We start from the raw sequence: 12,176 nt of genomic DNA on the forward strand, positions 1-12,176 counted from the left end.
CCAAGATGAACAACTTGCTCAGTGACTCCAGTACATACGAACGTCTGAAGAGAGACCCCACGAGTGGCTATAAGAAAAAAATCATTAGCTACCTCCAAAACCTGGAGAAAGAGGGACTCATCGACAGGCAGACATACTACAGACTGTACCCGGGGGACACCACTCCATGCATCTGTGGACTGCCCAAAATCCACAAACAGGACGTGCTACTCAGGCCTATTGTAAGTAGCACAGATTCCATCACATACAATTTAGCCAAGCACCTCAAGTGGATTTTGGCTCCTCTAGTGGGTAACTCAGACCACCATGTGGCGAACACACAAGATTTTGTGAACAAGATCAAGGACCTGCAGCTGGAGGCAGATGAAACTATGGTGTCATTTGATGTGACTTCGTTGTTCACCTGCATCCCCACCGCTGAGGCCATCTCAGCTGTGAGGCAGAGACTGCTGGAGGATGTGTCTCTACCTGAAAGGACCAAACTCACACCAGACCACATCTGCCAACTCTTGGAGATCTGTCTTAACACCACGTATTTCCTGTTTAGGGGGAATTACTACAGGCAGATCCATGGTTGTGCGATGGGTCTCCGGTATCCCCCATTGTGGCCAATCTGTACATGGAGCGAGTGGAGAAGACAGCCTTGACGTCGTTCACGAGCATCTCTCCCAGTCACTGGTTCAGATATGTCGATGACACATGGGTTAAAATCAAGCAACAGGAGGTCGAGGACTTTACAGAACACATCAATTCGGTGGATTCCATATCAAGTTCACACGTGAGGATGCAAGAAACAACCATTTAGCCTTCTTGGACTGTGATGTTACGATTGGAGCAGCTCCAGACAGAGGTTTACAGAAAACCCACTCACACTGACCAATATCTGCTCTTTGGCTCAAACCACCCCCTTGAACACAAGCTCGGGGTGATCAGGACTCTTCAACACAGAGCCCTACAGGTGCCCACAACTGCAGAGGGAAGGGCTAAAGAACAACAACTTGTACGGAAAGCCCTCACAGTATGTGGGTACCCACGATGGTCCCTGGACAAAGTGCAGACGTCCCAGAAAACAAAGAGACCAGATAGACAGGAGACGGAGACAAGAAGAAGAGGAGTGTCGCTCCCTTATTTAGCAGGAGTAGGGGAAAAACCACAGAGGATCTTCAGACAGCACAAAATCCCAGTTTACTTTAAACCAGTTAACACCTTGAGACAGAAATTAGTTCACCCTAAGGACAGGATCCCTAGTTACAAACAGAGCAATGTAGTGTATTATATCAGATGTCAGGAAAACTGTAATGAACACTACATAGGTGAGACTAAGCAACCTTTAAACAAGAGGCTATACCAGCACTGCAGAGAGGTCGCCAGTGGACCTCAGTCTGCAGTTCATCTCCACCTGAAAGACACTAACCACACGTTTGAGGACAAGGAAGTTAAAATTTTAGCCAGAGAGAAGAAATGGTTTGAGAGAGGTGTCAAGGAAGCATTCTTTGTAAAACAGTTGAAACCCAGCCTTAACCGGGGGGCGGGTCTCAGACACGCTTTGTCCCCTGTTTACAATGGGGTACTCAGGTCAAAGCAGTTTCAGTCTTTTGTTCATGGTAATGAGTCATTCACGTCATCAGGAGAGTCGTCAAGGGAGCCATCAGGGGAGGCTTCCATCCCATCATTAGGAGAGTGCTAACTAGAGCACAATAGGTGCTAATTAGAGCTATTGTTTAGTCACTAGCCTATAGTAGTCGGCCTCTCGGTAGGAGGGGTCTGGTTAGGTTAAAAAACTCCATCTTTTGTTGGCTTCTGGTTTATTCTTCTCTACAAGAGTCAAGACAGAAGTCAGACTACCAGAGCAAGAATTTTAGCTGAGGAAGCTTCTGTGATTTGAAGCGAAACGTCCTCACGTCAAGCAACCCAGTCCAGTCGAAGATTCAAGCTTCTCTACTATGGAAACCACCTGGACAACTGAGAGCCTACAGAGAAACTTTTCTAACAGACCTCGTAGAATGGTCAAATTAGGTGGCCACTTCAGTGAGTCTGGTCTGCATAAGGTTTCTTCCTATTTAGGAGTTGTTCCTTATCATTGTTTGCAAAGGCTTGCTCATGGGGTGGGCAAGGTCTTGATAATCCTCACCGGAAAAAGTGATTCTTGGACCAACTTTTTAAAAAATACTGCAATTTGTTGCACATACATTTATTATTTTCCTTCAAATTGTATATGTAATGTAAGAATTATAAATATGCTTCGAGAAAAACAAATCTCAGTGTCAGCAATCTTTTTTTTTTTAAAGTTGGTCCAAGTTTCAATTTTTTTTAGTAAGATAGGTTATCGTCTGAACTAATTGTGTGTTATTCTCACATCTGCTTTCCTGGAGAAGATTTTTCAGCTAACCTTATACTGAATAGGCAACATAAACACTGGTAAAACTGACTTTCTTTTAGCCTCCATTTTTTGTGAGCAGAATTATATCATCACACTTTATAGCAGTTTGACCATATTCAGAATTTGTATGACTATTTTAATTAAATTATACACAGTTATCAGTATGCATAATTATTAGAGTGCAGACTGCTACAGGGAAGCTGGATGCTCTTAAAAATAAGAGCAAGACAGCGAAAGCAAGACTATAAAGAAACGGGTGTCTTAGTTTAGTGTTTACCTATGTGTGGGTGCTGTGACTGAGTCGATAGTTTGTCCTCTGTCCCCTATCCTCCAGCATGGAGCATAATGAGTTGCTAATGAAGGGACCAGTGAGAGGATGAACATGGGTCACATCCACCTTTAGCACCTTAGAGATCCTCTCCTCTTTTTTTCCCTCCTACTGTTTTTGCCTTTAGATACATCCAATTAATTCCTTTCTCAGATCTTCTGCACTTATTTTCTTTTTGACTCTTTAGTCTTATGTAATACAAGTACACATTAAAAAAAACCATGATTTTGCTTCTGTGTGTTTGTTGTGTCAGACAAAACAGACGATGACTTGGAGATGACAATGGTGTGCCATCGACCCGAAGGTCTGGACCAACTGGAAGCTCAAACCAACTTCAGTAAAAGAGAACTCCAAGTGCTCTACAGGGGCTTCAAGAACGTAAGTGACTGAACAAGTTCACTTCAAAGGACAAAAACATGCTTTTTGTTTGGGGGGCATTATTCTAATTATTGTTGTTGTTGCCCCTCAGACTTTAACGTGATTATGCTATTAACATTCACCTTCAGTGCAGAAATAATTCTGTTCATTTAATTATTTATTTTAAAGATAAAATACCAGTCACTCAGCTCTCCAAAATAAAGCATGGATAATGTGAGAAATAATCCACATTTAACAAATACAGAATGCAAATCCCATGTAGGAGGACTTTGATCAATGTTGTTGGTTTTTTTTTGTCATTAAATTCAATGAACTTGAATATGATTGCATGGCAAGAACTCATATTGAAGGAATACTGTCTACAAACGTTTTGTGATGTCTACTTTTTTTCAAATTTGTGGATTGGTTGTCTGTCTGGGTGGTTGCCATGCAGAACCTGCGGCCATTTCATTTAATTTTGAATGTGTCAGTGTGCGATACCAGCACATGCTCCCCAACTTGACTTGACTTCCACCAAAAAAGTATAAGTAAGTTAAGTAAGTAAAGTTTATTTATATAAGCACCTTTCCAGATCAAAATCACAAATTGTTTCACATAAGACATTGGAACACAGAAATGAAAAACAGCAGAAACATAAAATTAGATAAAACTAGGTAAAAGCCAGCCTATAGAAAGGGGTCTTGAGCTTCACCTGAAATTTTTCAGCAGAGTCCATGGAGTATAGGTCCAATGGTATTGCATTCCATAATTTACGTGCCACAACCTCGAATGCACAATCTTCAGTCTTGATCTAGGTGCAACCAATCAATCAATCAATCAATCAATCAATTTTTTTTATATAGCGCCAAATCACAACAAACAGTTGCCCAAGGCGCCTCATATTGTAAGGCAAGGCCATACATAATCATGTAAAACCCCAACGGTCAAAACGACCCCCTGTGAGCAAGCACTTGGCTACAGTGGGAAGGAAAAACTCCCTTTAACAGGAAGAAACCTCCAGCAGAACCAGGCTCAGGGAGGGGCAGTCCTCTGCTGGGACTGGTTGGGGCTGAGGGAGAGAACCAGGAAAAAGACATGCTGTGGAGGGAGCAGAGATCGATCACTAATGATTAAATGCAGAGTGGTGCATACAGAGCAAAAAGAGAAAGAAACAGTGCACCACGGGAACCCCCAGCATCTACGTCTACAGCAGCATAACTAAGGGATGGTTCAGGGTCACCTGATCCAGCCCTAACTATAAGCTTTAGCAAAAAGGAAAGTTTTAAGCCTAATCTTAAAAGTAGAGAGGGTGTCTGTCTCCCTGATCTGAATTGGGAGCTGGTTCCACAGGAGAGGAGCCTGAAAGCTGAAGGCTCTGCCTCCCATTCTACTCTTACAAACCCTAGGAACTACAAGTAAGCCTGCAGTCTGAGAGCGAAGCGCTCTATTGGGGTGATATGGTACTACGAGGTCCCTAAGATAAGATGGGACCTGATTATTCAAAAACCTTATAAGTAAGAAGAAGAATTTTAAATTCTATTCTAGAATTAACAGGAAGCCAATGAAGAGAGGCCAATATGGGTGAGATATGCTCTCTCCTTCTAGTCCCCCGTCAGTACTCTAGCTGCAGCATTTTGAATTAACTGAAGGCTTTTTAGGGAACTTGTAGGACAACCTGATAATAATGAATTACAATAGTCCAGCCTAGAGGAAATAAATGCATGAATTAGTTTTTCAGCATCACTCTGAGACAAGACCTTTCTGATTTTAGAGATATTGCGTAAATGCAAAAAAGCAGTCCTACATATTTGTTTAATATGCGCTTTGAATGACATATCCTGATCAAAAATGACTCCAAGATTTCTCACAGTATTACTAGAGGTCAGGGTAATGCCATCCAGAGTAAGGATCTGGTTAGACACCATGTTTCTAAAATTTGTGGGGCCAAGTACAATAACTTCAGTTTTATCTGAGTTTAAAAGCAGGAAATTAGAGGTCATCCATGTCTTTATGTCTGTAAGACAGTCCTGCAGTTTAGCTAATTGGTGTGTGTCCTCTGGCCTCATAGATAGATAAAGCTGGGTATCATCTGCGTAACAATGAAAATTTAAGCAATACCGTCTAATAATACTGCCTAAGTGAAGCATGTATAAAGTGAATAAAATTGGTCCTAGTGTTGGGTATTTTCTCCTCCAAACATTCTTAAAACCTTTTATAAGACAAACAGAGTCAAGAAACACCAGTGAGACAGAAAGTCAAATTAATCACGCGCGGAGTGCGGCCAGGCTGTACACCAAGGCTACACTAAAGTCTGGCCTGTGCTCCCGCTCTTTTTATTAGAGATGCCCTCATTACATCATAAAACTTGTCCTAAGGGTGGGGGAAGGATGACGCAAGACAAGTTTCTTCCCGTAACATAAACACATACGTCAATAAGCGCAGCTGTAAGGAAAAACAGTTTCTTTCTTTTACTCTTATCGTCGAAGGTCAGCACATCTCGTTCGTCTGTTGCAGTTATCAGCTGTTGTGCATCTGCCTGGAGTGTCCTGGTCTTCACACTAAGCATCACATCACAACAGTCAAAACAACCTTGTGGAACTCCATAATTAACTTTAGTCTGTGAAGAAGATTCCCCATTTACATGAACAAATTGTAATCTATTAGACAAATATGATTCAAACCACCGCAGCGCAGTGCCTTTAATACCTATGGCATGCTCTAATCTCTGTAATAAAATTTTATGGTCAACAGTATCAAAAGCAGCACTGAGGTCTAACAGAACAAGCACAGAGATGAGTCCACTGTCCGAGGCCATAAGAAGATCATTTGTAACCTTCACTAATGCTGTTTCTGTACTATGATGAATTCTAAAACCTGACTGAAACTCTTCAAATAGACCATTCCTCTGCAGATGATCAGTTAGCTGTTTTGCAACTACCCTTTCAAGAATTTTTGAGAGAAAAGGAAGGTTGGAGATTGGCCTATAATTAGCTAAGATAGCTGGGTCAAGTGATGGCTTTTTAAGTAATGGTTTAATTACTGCCACCTTAAAAGCCTGTGGTACATAGCCAACTAACAAAGATAGATTGATCATATTTAAGATCGAAGCATTAATAATGGTAGGGCTTCCTTGAGCAGCCTGGTAGGAATGGGGTCTAATAAACATGTTGATGGTTTGGATGAAGTAACTAATGAAAATAACTCAGACAGAACAATCGGAGAGAAAGAGTCTAACCAAATACCGGCATCACTGAAAGCAGCCAAAGATAACGATACGTCTTTGGGATGGTTATGAGTAATTTTTCTCTAATAGTTAAAATTTTGTTAGCAAAGAAAGTCATGAAGTCATTACTAGTTAAAGTTAATGGAATACTCAGCTCAATAGAGCTCTGACTCTTTGTCAGCCTGGCTACAGTGCTGAAAAGAACCTGGGGTTGTTCTTATTTTCTTCAATTAGTGATGAGTAGAAAGATGTCCTAGCTTTACGGAGGGCTTTTTATAGAGCAACAGACTCTTTTTCCAGGCTAAGTGAAGATCTTCTAAATTAGTGAGACGCCATTTCCTCTCCAACTTACGGGTTATCTGCTTTAAGCTACGAGTTTGTGAGTTATACCACGGAGTCAGGCACTTCTGATTTAAAGCTCTCTTTTTAGAGGAGCTACAGCATCCAAAGTTGTCTTCAATGAGGATGTAAAACTATTGACAAGATACTCTATCTCACTTACAGAGTTTAGGTAGCTACTCTGCACTGTGTTGGTATATGGCATTAGAGAACATAAAGAAGGAATCATATCCTTAAACCTAGTTACAGCGCTTTCTGAAAGACTTCTAGTGTAATGAAACTTATTCCCCACTGCTGGGTAGTCCATCAGAGTAAATGTAAATGTTATTAAGAAATGATCAGACAGAAGGGAGTTTTCAGGGAATACTGTTAAGTCTTCTATTTCCATACCATAAGTCAGAACAAGATCTAAGATATGATTAAAGTGGTGGGTGGACTCATTTACTTTTTGAGCAAAGCCAATAGAGTCTAATAATAGATTAAATGCAGTGTTGAGGCTGTCATTCTCAGCATCTGTGTGACATCCAAGACCTCAGAGGCCTACTTATGACATACGGATGTGACAGTTCAGTGATATAAAGTGGCAGTGATATAAAGAAACAAGACTGTGCCAGGCGGGTAACATATGTGTCAAAATTGAGGGAATGATCCAACGTAACCAAGTAACCACCCAAGTTCCTGACTGCTGAGTGAGCAAAAGGGAACAGAGAGCCAAGGTTCCTAGCCACAGTGGAAACAAACTCATCAGGCGCACAAACAAGAAACTTGGTTTTTGCTGTATTAAGGGACAATTAATTAGCTGTCATCCAGTCTCCAATTACCTCAACACAGCTCTGAAGAGCAGATACCCTAGTAACCGTTTGAGGAGTAAATGAAATATACAGCAAGATGTCATCTACATAACAGTGGTATGACACATCTTTCAAAGAGCTCAAGACATGACCAAGTGGGAGCAAATATAGAGCAAATAATATAGGTCCCAGAACTGAGTCTTCAGGCACACCACAGGATGGCACAGCAGAAGAGGACATAAATTTGTCAGTAGCAACAGCAAAACTCCTGTTAGAAATGTAAAATAAAAACCAATCCAGGGCAGACCCAGAGATGCCCACCCAAGTCCCTAGTCTCTCAAAAGCCTAATCACCAAGTTTCATGATGACTGAAAAGGATGAGCCATGCCTGGAATCAGATTCAAGGATACATTCAGACAGAGATGCAAAGTCAGCAGATTTTTCACGAATGTGCTGAAATTGATAGGGCAAGCTCAGAGTGTGAATCATAGAAGGGGAGGGGTTGGGGGGTGGAATAACAAATTTTTGTGATAAAGGGAAAAATGTTGTATCAAAGTTGACTGGAAGGCAAAGTGTGTTAGGTGCACAAGCAACAGGGATGACGGCAGCTTTGAGAAGATTGTCAAGCAAAGCCAATTCAAGAACTTGGAGGAGCTTCAGAAGGAGTGGACTGATGCTGGAGTCTGTGAGCCACCACACACATCCAGGTTGTTTAACAGAAAAATTGGAAGAATGCCTCACTGTGGATGTTCATACCAGGTTTCATGCTTGTATCCTCATTTGAACATTTTTTCCCCATGATTCCTCCACTATGAGAGGTAGGGATGAACCAGATGTCTACCTGGGTGACTGCCATCAAGGACCCAAGGTGGTTCTGTGGTGTGGTGGATGCACTGGCACATGGCACCAGTGCAAGCTCCCAGACTTGAATATTTGAAAGAAGCAGTCAACATCACCGTCCAGATACATGCTCATCAGTCTGTAGCCATCATCAGCTTTAATCCTTACAAAATAATTTCACAGTCCTCCTCATTCTCATTCGTGGTCTGTCTGTCCATCCTTATTACTTGGACTGTCTCATTTTTGGCTCTCATTTATTCTTCTCCCTCTGTCTGTCCAGGAATGTCCTAGCGGTGTGGTAAATGAGGACACCTTCAAGCAAATATACTCTCAGTTCTTCCCACATGGAGGTAAAAGAGCACATGCTCCTGCTTGTTGTGCATTCTGTTTTCTTTCTGTAAGGTCTCTGATAACTAACAGGAGCCTGATCTCTCTCCTCCAGATGCCAGTGCATATGCACACTACCTGTTCAATGCATTTGATACGGGAAATAGTGGCTCCATAATGTTTGAGGTTTGCTGACTTCACTCATCTTATGTTTCTGCAAACTAGTGCATGCGTTTTACGGAAAGTTTAAATAATCTTGTCAAGTGTTCTTTCCTACGTCGAGCTCCTTCTTTAGCTTGTCACAAAAACATCTTGTCTCTCTAACAGGACTTTGTAACAGCGCTGTCCATTTTATTACGGGGCTCCATCACTGAGAAGCTCCAGTGGACCTTCAACCTGTATGATATCAACAGAGATGGATACATCAACAAGGAGGTGTGTGTTCAATGGCTATTCTTCTTATTATTATTAATCCTGCAACAAAGCCAAATCCAACCAAAAATCATTTTTTTCTCACAGTTGTACACACAATACCCCATAATGACAATATAAAAGGTTTTTTTTTTTTTTTTTTCAAATTTATAAAAAAAAAAAACAAGAAATCACATGTGCATAAGTATTCACAGCCTTTGACATGAAGCTCAAAATTGAGCTCAGGTGCATCCTGTTTCCACTGATCATCCATGAGATGTTTCTACAGCTTAATTGGACTCCACCTGGGGTAAATTCAGTTGATTTTACATGACTTGGAAAGACACACACCTGTCTACATATAAAGTCCCACAGCTGACAGTGCATGTCAGAGCGCAAACTAAGCATGAAGTTAAAGGAATTGTCTGTAGACCTCAGAGACAGGATTGCCTCAAGGCACTAATCTGGGGAATAGTACAGAAATTTTTTTGCTGCTTTGAAGGTCCCAGTGAGCACAGTGGCCTCCATCATCTGTGAATGGAAGATGTTCAGATCCACCAAGACTCATCCTAAAGCTGGCCACCCTTCTAAAATGAGAGATCGGGGGAGAAGGAATTTAGTCAGGGAGGTTACCAAGAACCCGATGGTCACTCTGTCATAGCTCCAGCATTCCTCTGTGGAGAGAGGAGAACCTTCCAGAAGGACATCCATCTCTGCAGCAATCCACCAATCGGACCTGTATGGTAAAGTGGCCAGACGGAAGCCACTCCTTAGTAAAAACTCATGGCAGCCCACCTGCAGTTTGCCAAAAGGCACCTGAAGGACTCTCAGACCATGAAAAACAAAATTCTGTCCTTTGATGAGACAAAGATTGAACTCTTTGGCGTGAATGGCAGGCGTCATGTTTGGAGGAAACCAGACACCATCCCTACAGTGAAGCATGGTGGTGTCAGCATCGTGCTGTAGAGATTGCAGCAATGCAATGTACAGAGACATCCTGGATGAAAACCTGCTCCAGAGCGCTCTTGACCTCAGACTGGGGTGACAGGTCATCTTTTAGCAGGACAATGACCCTAAACACACAGCCAAGATATCAAAGGAGTGGCTTCAGGACAACTCTCTGAATGTCCTTGAGTGGTCCAGTCAGAGCCCAGACCTGAATCAGCTTGAACATCTCTGGAGAGATCTGAAAATGGCTGTGCACCGACGCTTCCCATCCATCCTGATGGAGCTTGAGAGGTGCTGCAAAGAGGAATGGGCAAAACTGCCCAAAGATAGGTGCACGAAGACTTGAGGCTGCAATTGCTGCCAAAGGTACATCAACAAAGTATTGAGCAAAGGGTGTGAATACTTATGTACACGTGATTTCTTAGTTTGTTTTTGTATAAATTATTTTTTTTAATAAAAAAAACAACTTTTTTCATGTTATCATTATGGGGTGTTGTGAGTAGAATTTTGAGTGAAAATAGTAACATAACAAAATAGTGAAAAAGTGAAGCGCTGTGAACACTTTCTGGATGCACCGTACTTTTTTATTGTATTTAAAGTCATGTGGATTTCCTAGCCTGCACTATTGTTCATTTTGAGTATGTTGAATTATCTTGTAAGTTATTACTTGATATATACTGTTTTCTAGTTTGTTTCCTTGTTTGATGTGCTCTCACCCAGTTGGCACTACTTCTACTTTCTCTTGCCATATTCCCTTGTGGGTACTTCACACAATAAAGTGTTTCTATCTGTTAATTCATTAACTCACCACAGTGCTGTATATGGTTGCCGATGCTATTTTATTACCAAACTATGATATGTCTTTCTTCTTTGTTGGCACAACAGATTTTTCTTAGCTGGTCCTCCACATCATCTGATATCACACCAAACCTTGCATGTTCTCCCTCAGTTCATCCATAAACCTCCTCTTCTTTTCTTCCTGCATCGTAGCTCTATCATCAGCATCTTTCTCCTGATATACCCCACATTTCTAGTCTACACCTGCCCAAACCACAACAAGTATCGTGCCTCCACAGTTCCTCTGATATGCACAATCCTGTACCTGTTCATCTTCATCACTTCCAAAGAAAGTCACAGCATCTTCAGTAATTTTCATAATCAAGCATGCCATAGGTATTAAAGGCACTGCGCTGCGGTGGTTTGAATCATATTTATCTAATAGATTACAATTTGTTCATGTAAATGGGGAATCTTCTTCACAGACTAAGGTTAATTATGGAGTTCCACAAGGTTCTGTGCTAGGACCAATTTTATTCACTTTATACATGCTTCCCTTAGGCAGTATTATTAGACGGCATTGCTTAAATTTTCATTGTTACGCAGATGATACCCAGCTTTATCTATCCATGAAGCCAGAGGACACACACCAATTAGCTAAACTGCAGGATTGTCTTACAGACATAAAGACATGGATGACCTCTAATTTCCTGCTTTTAAACTCAGATAAAACTGAAGTTATTGTACTTGGCCCCACAAATCTTAGAAACATGGTGTCTAATCAGATCCTTACTCTGGATGGCATTACCCTGACCTCTAGTAATACTGTGAGAAAACTTGGAGTCATTTTTGATCAGGATATGTCATTCAAAGCGCATATTAAACAAATACGTAGGACTGCTTTTTTGCATTTTTATGCAATATCTCTAAAATTAGAAAGGTCTTGTCTCAGAGTGATGCTGAAAAACTAATTCATGCATTTATTTCCTCTAGGCTGGACTATTGTAATTCATTATTATCAGGTTGTCCTAAAAGTTCCCTGAAAAGCCTTCAGTTAATTCAAAATGCTGCAGCTAGAGTACTAACGGGGACTAGAAGGAGAGAGCATATCTCACCCATATTGGCCTCTCTTCATTGGCTTCCTGTTAATTCTAGAATAGAATTTAAAATTCTTCTTCTTACTTATAAGGTTTTGAATAATCAGGTCCCATCTTATCTTAGGGACCTCATAGTACCATATCACCCCAATAGAGCGCTTCGCTCTCAGACTGCAGGCTTACTTGTAGTTCCTAGGGTTTGTAAGAGTAGAATGGGAGGCAGAGCCTTCAGCTTTCAGGCTCCTCTCCTGTGGAACCAGCTCCCAATTCAGATCAGGGAGACAGACACCCTCTCTACTTTTAAGATTAGGCTTAAAACTTTCCTTTTTGCTAAAGCTTATAGTTAGGGCTGGATCAG

At 41.3% G+C, this 12,176-nt stretch overlaps 1 protein-coding gene across 2 annotated transcripts in view; it reads left to right on the forward strand.

Annotated features, from left to right (window-relative positions):
• LOC117520004 (Kv channel-interacting protein 1-like) overlaps nucleotides 1-12,176 on the forward strand; it is a 183,406-nt gene that overhangs the window by 164,338 nt on the left and 6,892 nt on the right. For both annotated transcript variants that reach the window (XM_034181299.1, XM_034181298.1), the window contains exons 2-5: nucleotides 2,962-3,086; nucleotides 8,539-8,608; nucleotides 8,701-8,771; nucleotides 8,913-9,020. In XM_034181299.1, the coding sequence (XP_034037190.1) occupies nucleotides 2,962-3,086; nucleotides 8,539-8,608; nucleotides 8,701-8,771; nucleotides 8,913-9,020 (374 nt within the window). The remainder of the gene's footprint in view (nucleotides 1-2,961; nucleotides 3,087-8,538; nucleotides 8,609-8,700; nucleotides 8,772-8,912; nucleotides 9,021-12,176) is intronic.

Source organism: Thalassophryne amazonica, chromosome 11, assembly GCF_902500255.1.
Source record: "Thalassophryne amazonica chromosome 11, fThaAma1.1, whole genome shotgun sequence".
Lineage (NCBI taxonomy): Eukaryota > Metazoa > Chordata > Actinopteri > Batrachoidiformes > Batrachoididae > Thalassophryne > Thalassophryne amazonica.